The sequence below is a fragment of the Mustela lutreola genome, chromosome 2 (assembly GCF_030435805.1).
Source record: "Mustela lutreola isolate mMusLut2 chromosome 2, mMusLut2.pri, whole genome shotgun sequence".
NCBI lineage: Eukaryota > Metazoa > Chordata > Mammalia > Carnivora > Mustelidae > Mustela > Mustela lutreola.
Window position 1 is genome coordinate 81,166,250 of NC_081291.1, and position 13,735 is coordinate 81,179,984.

Sequence of the window (13,735 nt, forward strand, 5' to 3'; positions counted from 1 at the left end):
TACAAACCAACCTAGTAGGAACATAATGAGAGGGTCTCAGCTTTTGGAGAGAGAAAGATATACTTCAAATTCATGTTCTAGTACTTTCTACTTGGTAGGCCATTGAACTCCTTCCACCTGTAGTCTCCTCTAAATGGGGCAGTTGTCACGTTTTCCTTTTGTAGTGAGGGTTGAGAGCCATAATCATAGTATAAAAATGCCTCACACACAGTGGGTGCTACACTATTAGCATTTTCCTTTTCAGCATCTCTATTTATGTGTTACTCATATACCCCTGCCCACAAAAGGTGACCCTAAGGACAGAATGTGTCCTCTGTCCTTACAGAGGACACATCTTTTGTCCTCTTCTTTTACATGTTTTTAATATAGAGTAAAAATACTGTGTTTAGCTATGTATATATAGATAGATATGCATATATCTATATGACATATATACATATATATATTTATGTTATATATATATATTTTTTTTTTCAACTTTTGGATAGTAAGCACCTAGCAGCATCCCCACTGAAGTCTCTGTAGGGTGCCACACTGCATTATCACTCGGGTTTGCTAAGGCTAGTATTTTAAAGTCTGACAGATACTTTCCTTGGTCGATAATTCAGCTATGGCTCCCTGGTGTATAGTAGGGCTTAATAACACATCTTTCATTATGATAGTTCTTTAGGGTCATAAGGGTTGTCTGTTTCTCTTGAAAGCAACGGAATGGCCATACTGTTTTCTGGACCAATAAGTCACTCTGTTTTCCATGGTTCAAAGTTAAGCTTTTATTTGGTTTTAAATTAAAAAAATAAATTTCATTATTAAATAGTGAGATGGATCTAACTTATGTTCAGAGAGTAGCTTACTCAAGGAATATACCACTGGGGGTACAAGTAAGGGGTAGGTCACCTAAACTAAAATGATTCATTATGTTGTCATGTTTGTTAAAATTTCAACAGTGGCATAAGTCAAAAGAAATGGATATACAAAGTTTTAAATGTTTACAATGGATGGGAGAAGTAAACCACTTATCCTATCGCAACTGCCAACAAATTTCTTTCTCGGCGCTGGTCGGCTCGGAGGCTATACCACAGTGCTAATGTCGTCAGGCTCATCTGCTTTCTTCTGCCTGCTCGGCAGGGATTTCAAGTATTCCAGGTGTCTCCGGGCATCCTCCTGATTTTGCCTCACATAGTATACCACATAGGAGATCACCATGGTGAACCAGCCAAACATGGTGACCAGCATGGCATAGTCAGTAGTCTTTTTAGGGAGGTTACAAAGGTCAGCGTCATTGGCAGCATTGAGGAATGGTCTCCCGGCGTGCTCGTCCAACACAGAAGTCTTACAGATCACGTTGTGGGCTGTCTCGTGGTTGGATGCCATGCTCCTCAGAACTTGCTGTAGAGTACAGTCACAGTGCCAAGGATTGTTGGCAATTCTGGCCCTGGCCTTCAGGTTATTGAAGGCATTTTTGTGCACGCTTTGAATCCGGTTGTCAGACAAGTCCAGAGTCTGCAAAGTTTCAGCCACTCCTTTGAAGGCATGCTCATCGATAAACTCAATGCCGTTTTTGGACAAGTTGAGAACTCTCAGTTGATGAAGGTCCTTAAAAATCTCGTTGGGGATAGAGGTGATCTGATTGGAGTCCAGATACAATAAGACTGTTTCAGGAGGAAGATCTCTAGGTATTTCCTTGAGATTTGCATTGCTACAGGTGACATTTAAACCCCCAGAGGAAGAACAGAGACAGCCCTTGGGACACATACTGGCAGAATGAAAGCACAGTATCATAAGAACAAAACTTTGTAGGAGGAGACACATGGAGAGGGAACGGGTTAACCACAGGTCTACCAGATTCATGCTGAAATGTCAGCATAATCACAAGCCCATTCCTCATTCACTCCAACAAGCAAGTGTGGCAACTGTTCCAGCCCTGTCCACACTGTTGATTTCCTCCTTGCTTGGTTCAAAAGGTTGCAACTAACACACGTGTCTCTTCATTATTCCTGTCCTTGCTTGGGTACCTAAAGGAAAGGGAAGCAGATGTAATTAGCTTTTTTGCAGAGGGAGGTACGCTGCAATTAAAAGTGCTCTCAGGCGTCTGGTGTTCTATGTGGGCAGGAGAGTTGGTTATGTAGTTAATTTTCATCGATAGCACTGGGAGTTATCTGCATAATGGGAGTCTCTTGCCCAAATCCCAGGTGTTGGGCAAAAGGACTGTCAATAAATGACATTTCCGAATCCTGTTGCCTTGGTTATAGTTCTGCAGAATTACAGCAAACAGTCCAGATTTCTCTTGTCTCTATTTGTCCTCTCAGCATCCTGAACCCCTTCTAAATTAGACAGCAATAAAATTTAACTAGACCTTCCCCCCTTTCTATAGTAACAGATGCATTAATGCAATTTAGACCTGCTCTTCAGTAGCAATGAGAAATAACACCGATATTTCATGGTTAATGACCATAGATAGCAAAAATTGTCATGGTTTTTGAATGGATGTCCAGTTGGAATATTTTCTCTAAAAAACATCTTACTTGAATTAAGAAAGGAATAAATGCATTCCAACTTTCACGACAGAATGTCCCTAGGGGCTGATAGACCAGGTTCTCCGAAAGGGCTTTCTCCCTGTTTTTCTGTTTTCTAAACAAACTACCCTCTTCCCGGTAGATCTTCAAATACAACACACACCTCCAAGGTTTTTTATTTTTATCTATTTATTTATTTGTTTTTAAGATTTTATTCATTTATTTGAGAGAGAGAGACGGAGAGCAAGTGGAGAGAGGGGCAGAAAGGGAGGAGGAGGGGGAGGGAAAGGGAGAGACTCGCAAGCAGATGCTGCACTGAGCACAGAGCTAGACACGGGGCTTAATCTCACAACCCAGAGACCATGACCTGAGATGAAAGGAAGAGTCCGCTGCTTAACTGACTGAGCCACGCAGGCGCCCCTTCAAGACTTTTTAAAATAAAATAGGAGATAAGAACTTAAATATGTTAGCCTCTAAAACTTTCCCAATAGCCTATTTTCTTCTTTCTAATCGTAAATATATGATTGTTGAAATATATATATTATTCATAAATATATATATATATATACAAACATACAATATTGTTGGACAAGGCTTCCAAAATGACAACAATTAAGTGATATAAGTAAGGATACAAGCTTATTCAAAAACAGAGATGAGAATATAAGTGAACACTCAAGCCTCCTTTTTCATGTAGAGAAGACAGGCATCTTTGAGACCAGTTCACAGAGGAAGTGAGCAGATTTTGGAGAGATTATGAGATTCGCCCAAGGTCAAATAGCTTGTAGGTGGGAGAGACTGGACTCAGGCCAAAGGCTTTGTTCTGACTTATTAATGTCCTAAGTCTCTCCACTACCCCCACGACATTCTCCTGATCTCGTCCATTCTAGGGTCCTCCTAGGACTCAGGATCCATGGAGCATTGCTTGTTGTGATTTCTGACGCTGTTATGTTGCAGCTCAATCCCAAATTGAGTACCCTATGGAGTTGGAGGGAGCTCCATGTTTGAATTCCGAGAGTCCTCTTTCAGGATGTGAGAAATAAGGAGAATATTCCCTCCTCTCATTGCTCTAAGTAACAAATGACTCTCTGCAAACTTATCTTCTCTAAAGATCCCAGATGGATAAATACAGAGGGAAATGACTCCAAATGTTACCAAACTCACAGAAGAGAAGATTAATGTGAGCTGAAAACATAATGAACGGGGCTGTTAATCATGGAAAAAAATGAGATTAGCACCAGCAGAATGGAGTGGATGTGCTTTTGGAATCCTGAATCCCTTAAATGCCAGAGAACGCTAAAGAAGGACCCCTAGGCTTATGAAGCCATCCATCAAGAGCTCATTTCATTTGCAGTGAGTTTCCCTCCCTTCCATGTTTTTCTTCAACAGTGCATTGCATGATTTTTGGGCACTCTAGTGATTGTCTAGGTAGGAGAGAGAAAAACAAACAGGTGTGGAGAGGAGGGCACTCAGAGAGGAAAGAGGGTGGGCAGAAGGATAAGGCAAAGGATGCCAGGATGAAAACATAGAAGGACACAAGAGATGGGAAACATGAACTTGAATAGAGAAAATAAAAAGAGTCCATGTAATCAACCAACTCCTGTGAACAGCACAGATCCTGTTGAAAAATGAAAGGCCTTCTCTGGGAGACACTCCACATCTCTCCAGAGACTGATTCAGAGTCTATCTGAAGGAAAATGTTCACCAATTGAGACAACGTTCTAGGAGGGCAGGATCTTGTTTCTACCTCATGAAGAAACAACAGCAAACAATTAAAAAGTGAAAACTACACTGGTTTGTGTCCCAGCTGTAATCTTTGTTAGCAATGTGTTCCTGGGCAAGTTATTTAACCTTGCCAAACCTCATTTTCCTTATCTTTGTATAGAAATTATAAAAGAACCCAATTACAGAGTTGATTTGAGAGTCATATGAGATAATCTACATAAAGCATTTAGCCCAATGCCTCAAAAAGCAGTAAGGAGTTCAAAATTATTGGCTACAGTTACTATTATTATTCCAGATATATTCTCAAACACTACCTTAGTTCTTGGCATGCTGTAAGGGCTAAATAAATGTCTATAAGATGAATGGTCCAATAAAATATTGAAGGATCTAGCTATGCTTTTTCTTCCTTATGGTGACTATTTTTATTTTTAATATAAACATTGGTTTATCCAATGTCTATTGATTTTATATGTTGACATGGCAGTCTTTGGAAAAAATCATGAGTGCAGGCTCTTAGTTGATGGAAGAAAGAATGGAGCTTCTTTTCAGTAGGCTCCTTGACACTTAATCTTGATTTCTCCAAAATGACCAGTCCAATGGTCCTGGTAACAGCTGAGAAATGATTAGGACACACCGTAAGTTCTCAACATCAGAGTGTAATACCTCTTCATGCCCAAATGATCTATCTAGACAATGAGTAGAATGCCTATTAGGAACACAAATACAGAGTGTCTCTTGTATTCAGAGAGGTTGGACTCAAACTAAGTATCCTTTTTCTTTCTATGATGTTTGATAAAAGAGAAATAAAAGCTCTGGGATTGGCTAGATGACTGGGCTGCTATGACTCAGCCCCTAGAGCCTCCTCCCTCAGCCAAGACGAAGTGAGAAGAGAGGTAAGAAATAGAGAACTGAGCCCTTCGATGTCCAGGAGGCAGACAGAGGCCCAAAGTTATTGAGTCAAGGTCACCTTCAGCAAGGAGGATGGAAAAACTGCTTTTCCACTCTCTTATGCTAAATTATTATTTTCCAAAGGGATTTGGCAGCTTGACATTGTCTTATATTGTTGCTAGGTCAAGAGGGTTTCTTGGAAAGGGAAGACATGGGGAGATGTGCCTCATAGTAAAATATGGGTATTCATGGGTTATCACCCAGCATAGCACAGGTTTAAAGAGCAGCGAACTCTGAAACAAACATTCTAAATCTCAAACATCCTCCTGTTCTGTTTCAGTCAGGTCTATCCACAAATGCAAAATAGCAAACAAACTATCCTGCTGGGAAAAGAGAGGGCCTCCCTACTAACTTCAGAATGAGGATACAGAGCACAAAGAAGGGCAGGGGTCACACTAGAATGGCAAGAACAAAAGCAGCATCACTTCCTGTCCTCCTGATAAGGAACAAGACCTGAGAAAGGGGCAGAACAAATTGAACAGCATCTCGTCTACCTCTTGATTCCCCCTCTCCACTTCTCAACTCATTACATTACCCTATCCTCATTCCCTTCCAATATGTCTGGGGCAGGACACTAGGACACTATGGTATTTTTGGATGTGGTGTTTAGGTATGAGCTGTGCTCCCAAAGGGGGCCATTTTATTTATCCCCAGACCATGCCTTGCTCACATTTCCCTGTCACACAGGTTTCCAAGCCACAGCAATTAATGCCTAGATTGGGTGGCAACCATCAAGTACTGTTTCCAGAAGGAAAAAAAAAGTGCATTTAGCAGACAGCCTGAGAAGACAGATCTTTCAGTGGTTGATTAACAACTCTATCTTGCTTCCTGTTCTTTTCTTCCCATCATTATGGGACACTCAGGGACACTCAGGGCTTCTAACCCAAAGCTTTCATTAACTCTTCTGAGATAAGTGAGTGTACCAATTCAGGAAGAAATACCAGGCACACCGATTCCTCCCAATTACATTCCACGCAACTCTGCTACCCACAAGGATTTGATTAAAAAGCAGAACAGAGCAACACAGGGAAGCCTTTTGATTTGGGAGGTAAAATTCAAATCAATGGGAAAAAAACCCAAACCTCATAAATTTAAGTACTTGAGATTAAAACTTACATATGGCAAAAAGTAAGACCATACACAAAATGAAAGGACAGGCGATAAAATAAAGGGTTAATTTCAATTAGTATACAAGGAGTTCGTACAAAGGGACGGGAACCTGATCCAACAGAAAAATGGGCAGAAAAGCAATATGCACAAATGACCAATAAATCACATGAATAGATCTTTGCTCTCACTGACAGTAAAATAAATTCAAGTTAAAGTACCTAACATCTTGGTTAAAATGAGGAAGCATATCCACTGTCAGTGAAGGTGTAAAGAACACTCTCAAAACTTGACAAGGGGAGACTTGGGGCTCTCTTCTCCTATGAGCAACTGCGGAATAGCTATTCAATTTTTAAAAGACAAGAACAACTTAGACTGAATTGTACTGATATAAAGGTCTCCAAAGATGACCTCAAAAAGCAGCTTGGAGAAAGGGTTTCCTATAGCATCATCTTATTTGTGCAAAATTTCTAAAAAGAGAAAGTAAATGTGCAGCTATAGTTCTAGAATTTATAAGTTTCCATATGCATAGATCATTTCTGAAAGGATCCATATGGAAGGAAATGCATAAGAAACTATTAATTGTGCCTATCTGAGGCGTGGAACTCGGGGTCAACAGGGGGAGAAAAGGAGGTTTTTTTTTTTTAACCTATTTATTTATTTATTTATTTATTTTTCCCAGTGAAAAAAATTTTTTTAAATTTATTTTCAGCATAACAGTATTCATTATTTTTGCACCACACCCAGTGCTCCATGCAATCCGTGCCCTAATACCCACCACCTGGTTCCCCCAACCTCCCCTACCCCCCACTTCAAACCCCTCAGGTTGTTTTTCAGAGTCCATAGTCTCTCATGATTCACCTCCCCTTCCAATTTATCCCAACTCCCTTCTCCTCTCTAACTCCCCATGTCCTCCATGCTATTTGTTATGCTCCACAAATAAATGAAATCATATGATAATTGACTTTCTCTGCTTGACTGATTTTACTCAGCATAATCTCTTCCAGTCCTGTCCATGTTGCTACAAAAGTTGGGTATTCATCCTTTCTGATGGAGGCCTAATACTCCATAGTGTATATGGACCACATCTTCCTTATCCATTCGTCCGTTGAAGGGCATCTGGGTTCTTTCCACAGTTTGGCGATCGTGGCCATTGCTGCTATAAACATTGGGGTACAGATGGCCCTACTTTTCACTACATCTGTATCTTTGGGGGGTAAATACCCAGTATTGCAATTGCAGGGTCATAGGGAAGCTCTATTTTTAATTTCTTGAGGAATCTCCACACTGTTCTCCATTTTTGTTTTTTAATACCCTTCTGATGGATTTAACTTTCTGTGGTATAAAGGTGTTTTGTTTGTTTTGGTTTACATAAAAGTGAGAAGAAGTTAATACAAAAGGACCAGGGATAAACTGAAAAAAACAATCTGATGTCTCAGAAGACAATTTTTGAGCATGTGAAACAGTTGGACAACAGTGGCTAAGAAGGTTGGGCAAATAACTACAAAATATTTTAAAAAGCTGAACATGTTTCGACATGAGAGACTGAAGATACAAAGGGACAACGGTGAGACTGTACATAAAAATAGAACTTGATGGGCACCTGGGTGGCTCAGTGGGTTAAAGCCTCTGCCTTCTGCTCTGGTCATGGTCCCGGGTCCTGGGATCCAGCCCCGCATAGGGCTCTCGGCTCAGCGGGGAGCCTGCTTCCCCACCTCCCCAACCCCAAGCCTCCACCCCTCGGCCCTGCCTGCCTCTGCCTACTTGTGATCTCTGTCAAATAAGTAAATAAAATCTTTAAAAAAAAAAAAAAAAGAACTTGAACCCCCAACCTGCTGCAACCAGCCCAGGAAGACGAACTACAACATCAATAGCGATTTTCCCAATTCAGCCAAATCAGTAACTGCCAGCTTCCCTCATTTTCATTCCTACTTCCTATTTAGGACTAACCAGGGAAAGCCCAATCTGCTCCCCTTGCCAATCGCATGGGATGCTCTAGTTCTAGCTAGATTGCCTCCAACTTCCCTATGCCAGGAGTCCCCAACCAGGACACTTCTGAAGCCTTCCAGAATTTTTCCCACTATCAAGCTTTTCCACTCCGCTGCCTGCCTGTGAGTCTCTGCCAAATGCGGGGGATGGCGGCTGGCTCCCTTGCTATAGAAAGCTTGGGGAAAATGGCCTCTGCTTGTTCTCATTTGGGTAGTTTTCATTTACTTCCATAAAGACAACAGTTTGAGTATGTGATATTTTCAATGTAGTATTTCCAAAATTAGCTTTATAACCCATTGTAGAATATATAAGGATTTCTTTATATGCTCAGGTTTTCTATAGACTACGTATGGGCTGCATAAGACATCAATGTGTAATTCCTGACCAAAAACTTAAGGACCACTGGGATCTGAGTGATTGAGGTGAATGAACTGTATAGATATTTTCTCTATTGCTGCTCTTTGAGATCTTGTTCATGGAGACAACATCTTCATTCATGTCTTTTGAACTGAGTTCTGCAAGGAGCTTCAGTTCTACCCTTCCATTCACAACCACAAGATTCAGCCTAGGCTTCAAAATGGGTATCTCTAAAAGTAAAATCTTCACCCTTTATCCCCACCCAACTACCTTCCTCCTCTGCCATACACCACCAGTTCTTCCCTCCTGATTTTTTGAGAACAGTTTTCATTTTCATCCTCCTTGTCCCCCTTCTTTTGAGCTTTGGGTCCCCACTTTCCTGTTTAAACCTCCATCTTTTTGCTCCAAAAGGAAGCAAAAGTGTTCTTCCTTGACTGCCCACATGCAGCTTCTGTTCTTCTTCTAACTTCAGGTTAAAATAACCCTCTGACCACGTATTTCCAGTGGTTGTAAAGCTTTTATGACCCCCCTGTGGTTTATAACAATCCTCCTCTTCCAATCTTATGTCCCACTATGCTTCCTCACCCAGACACAGAAACCTAGCTCAATAAACAGAGATCAGCAACTCCAAAAGTGATGATGAACAGCACTTTGTTCCACAAATATGAGATTCATCAGAAGTCATCCCAAGCAAAGGCCTCTCCAGCCTGGAATCGCTTTCCAGCTGAGGAAGATCTGGCGTGGGAGTCCTTTATGTGGCTGCTTTAGAAGAGCAGTTATCATCACTTAGTTAAGGATATGAACTGATAAGACTGATGGATACAGGAGGAACTAAGGATCCTTATATTTAGAAGGAATTTAATCTGCTTGCAGACCCATAATGTTTAAAATCAGGAGCTCCTGAAATCTCGAAACTCTTGCTTTTGTAATTAAAGCTATTCGTTTATCTTTGCTACCAGACCACGGGTTTTCAGAGGGTAGGACCAATTTCTTACTCATTTTTTTATTCTCTTATTGCCCATGGTAAGAATTTAATAAATTCTTATCAAAATCATTAGGATCCATTCTCATTTCATCATTAAAATAGCTATTGTTTACTTGGCTTTTATTCCATGCCAAGTATTTATTAAGTGATGAACTCATCTAACATGAATAATGGATGATAAAATTAAAGTTCTGACTAGGTCCCTGGTTAAATGGACATAGAATTCCAAAGTGAGGTTTCAGGTTGCCATGTTGCTGACGATATCCTTTGAGTCTCACACATAAGTCCTTGCCCACTTTGAGGTTAAAAGGCATCAAGAGATACCTATCCTGTCATCTCCCCAAAGAGAGGAGGGAGTTATTATAGGATTTGTGGAGCTTATGTGGAGGTGCAGAATGTCCTAGAACAAGAACAAGGTTGACCCATTGTTTGGCGGTAGAGTTGGATAATGTTTTGATGTCGGGGTGAGACCGCACTCCCAAAATTTGTCAGAAAAAGGATAGAAAACTATTTCCTATGGGTCAGATTGGCCACGTGAAGGAAGGAGATTCCCAGGAAAAGTATCTCAAGTCCTTTTTCATGGTCCCATAAGATTCCTTGATAAGGCAGAGGGTCCTGAGCAACAAGCAACTGAAGGGCAGATGCTTAGATTTGGGGGAAGTGACTATCTGGAATATATCCACCACGGGGACAAAGAGAGTCATATGAGTAAGTAGAGGGCTTGAAGGAGCCCTGGGAAGAAGTACCAGGTGCATCTCATTCCACCTTCTAGTGAGCCTCCAAGCAGAGTAGCTGAAACCCAGACACTGAAGGCCTGGGAGAGGTGTGGGGTGGAGGGGCAGAGAGGAGAAATCAAGCTACCCACCGTACCTTCTTTCCCTTTCCTTTATGGCTGAAACAAGGAGAGGGGAGATTTGCTAAATATTAGATGAAATTCAGAGTACTGGCTAATCTCTTGAATGAGACATTTCCATTACCATATTTAATTTTTACTTCAGTTTAAGTTAATGGGTTTGTGACTTAAAGTAATGGCAAGGCAATCTATTACCTGAGACTGGCACAAAATCATGGGGGCTGAGCAATGCTTTCATTCAGGGACTAGAGGAAGATGATCATCTGCACAGAACTGAGGTGAAAGGAATGGCGGAAGCAGAAAATGAGTTGCATTTTATTCTGGATATACATCTATCACCTTGTCTAATCCTCAGTTCCATCATTAAAGGTAGCAATTATGACCCTCGCACAGATGGGTAAATTGAAGCATAAAGAGATGATGTAACTTTTCCTCTAGACATAGATGCTGAGTTAAAGAGGCACCATCTGAACTCAAGTCCTCTGCCTTCCAGAGCTCATATGGTCAGACATGACACCACACACCTCTTTAGAGAGGAACTACCATAATATTTTTCCTCCTCCTCAATTGATTCCACTAAGATGAGGAGTAAGGACCATAATGTGCTTTACACTGGAGAAATATTGCTAGACAGGAAGACTGGCAGGATGGGAGGAGGGAGAACAGCTGGCATATGCTTCTGAGGGGGCTGAGAACAGGTCTCTCCAGGGAGCACTACTCTGGCGTGATGCTTATCTTGAGCTGAAGACAATCAAATCCTAAAAGACCCAGGAAGAGCTTTATACCACCCTCTTAACTGCCTCTAAGAACTCCTAGAGGGCCTGGTTTAGGAAGACAGCTAGCACCAGAGAGAACTACAAAGAGTATGGACGATGTGTGGTGAGATAGGTGAAAATTGGCAGGGCCTGTTTGTTCAACTTCCTTTCTGTGTCCCATTGTCTCTTCATGGCCCCACAAACATATGTTTGCTAAACATTTGCTCTTCCCATCTTTCTGGGAATGGTCTTCCTTCCCTTTGAAACCCCAGACCCCTACCCCCTTCATTTTAGCTCAGAATGGCATGCACACCTCAACTGCCTGACTCTCATACTCCCTGTATGTAATTAATTCTTTTTTCCTATTAACTTATCTTACACCAATTTATTATTTTATTTTTTTAAGATTTTATTTATTTATTTGACATGCAGAGATCACAGGTAGGCAGAGAGGCAGGCAGATAGAGAGAGGGGGGAAGCAGGCTCTCTGCCGAGCAGACAGCCTGACGCGGGGCTCGATCCCAGGACCCTGAGATCATGCCCTGAGCTGAAGGCAGAGGCTTTAACCCACTGAGCCACCCAAGCACCCATCTTACATTAATTTAATTAATGGACCAGCCAAATGAACCCACAAATGTAGAGAAAAAATTTCCTCCCCTATATTTCTAAACCAAAAGTTCTAAAATTACATTTGCCTTACATTTGTGAACTACCATTACATTAGATGCTTGTGGGACAAGTCCATGGATATGCTCTCATGTAATTATCTCTATCCAGTCCTTTTAGATATACATGATAAGCATCACTGGTTCTATTTTAGTATAGTTGAGGAACTCACTGAACGGAGACTGTTTAAAGTCATACAGCTGGTTAGCAGAAGGTCAGAACCTAGATGCAAATGTTCTACAGAATAGATCCCATTCAACATTCTTCGGGTTATGTATCTTTACTACTGGCCACTTTTTGATATGGAGGGTCTGTACACACAAGTACTGAGTTTTAAATGCCAAACCAGTCCTCTGTTGATTGCTTCCTACAAACTTGGGGAAAGTTAATAACAAGAAGAGAAAGTCCTTTTCCTTTAAGAATCCTTTAAAGGCTATTCATACAAAACTTTCTTATCAAAATGACATGATATCCATCTGTCCCAGATTTCATTCAGTTCAGGTACTGCTTTTCCTCTTTTCAACCTATTTTACAAAATAATCCTTTAAGCAAACCCTCAATTTATGAAGAAAAAAAAAACAACAACTCTTATGAACACAATGCCTCCTTTCTACATGACCTAATGCCCATAGGTCTTCACGATGGACTGACATATTCTTCCCACCAGTGAACCCACTGAAAAAAACAGAGAAAAGCAAAGAAATACACAAATAAAAACCACTTCCTTTTTGTTTATTTGTTTTTGTTTTGGACCTAGTATGTATCTCTCTGTGGGACTAAACACAGAATAAAGATAAGACTGTCTTTGCGAACATCTGTATTTATTATTCAACATGCTCCAAGTTGAGCATGTTTGAGATTGAGATTGAGTGGGAACCTATCCATCTCAGTTTCTTTCTGCTTCTCTCTTATTACTTCTCAGCAAGTGCCTATGACATTTAACTGTGAGAGCTTTGCAAGCTCTTAACACATAATCTACATAATTGTAGGCTCCCTAAAACTCACCAGGGTCCTGAAGCAACCTGAAAGCTGCTTTTAGAAAACACTGACTTATGTCGAATTCAGTTGGATTTCTGAGTAGGATGAGTGACCCTTTAAAAAAAAAAAACCAAAAACCTTGCTTTGATTAGCCTTATCCATTGACTTGGTGGGAAAAGTACAGGATTGAGATCCAAACCAAAGTCTAGAAACTGGATTCAAACCCCAGCTTCTAAGTAATGAATTCCAGGAATTTAACAAATCACTCACACTTCTAAGCCTTTGTTGTCCTAGAACTACAATCAATAATATCCACTTCATTGGTCTCACAGTAATGAGGACACAATAGATAAATATATGTGAAAGTTGCTTCAGAAACCATCAAGGAACACTTAAAGATTATGTTCTATCGTGGGTTTCAATATTTGGCTGTTTTCCTCAAATATCAGATCGTTCCTTTTCCAGAGATGTACATGTCTTTTTCTTAAACATAACCAACTGGGATATGATTCTCACATAACCTGTAACCTGTAATAGTATGCATGCCAACATGTATTTAGCCTGAACCTAATCAAAAGGAAAGGAACTGACCAGTTCAGAATTTGAGACACTTCAGAGGTGACTGATGAGGATGCTTCTAAGGATCACTGAAAGGAAACAAAACAAAACAACAACGACAACAAAACACACCACACACACACACACACACAAACACACACACACACCCCAAACAGTCTGCAGAACCATTACTGATTAAAGGAAAAAGACATCTGGGGCGCCTGGGTGGCTCAGTGGGTTGGGCCGCTGCCTTCGGCTCAGGTCATGATCTCAGGGTCGTGAGATCGAGTCCTGCATTGGG

At 40.9% G+C, this 13,735-nt stretch overlaps 1 protein-coding gene across 13 annotated transcripts in view; it reads right to left on the reverse strand.

Moving 5' to 3' along the window:
• Window positions 1-755: 755 nt before the first annotated feature.
• LRRC3B (leucine rich repeat containing 3B) overlaps window positions 756-13,735 on the reverse strand; it is an 89,565-nt gene continuing 76,585 nt past the window's right edge. For all 13 annotated transcript variants that reach the window (XM_059162441.1, XM_059162449.1, XM_059162454.1 and 10 more), the window contains one exon: window positions 756-2,012. In XM_059162441.1, the coding sequence (XP_059018424.1) occupies window positions 1,069-1,848 (780 nt within the window). In that variant the 5' untranslated portion in view covers window positions 1,849-2,012 and the 3' untranslated portion in view covers window positions 756-1,068. The remainder of the gene's footprint in view (window positions 2,013-13,735) is intronic.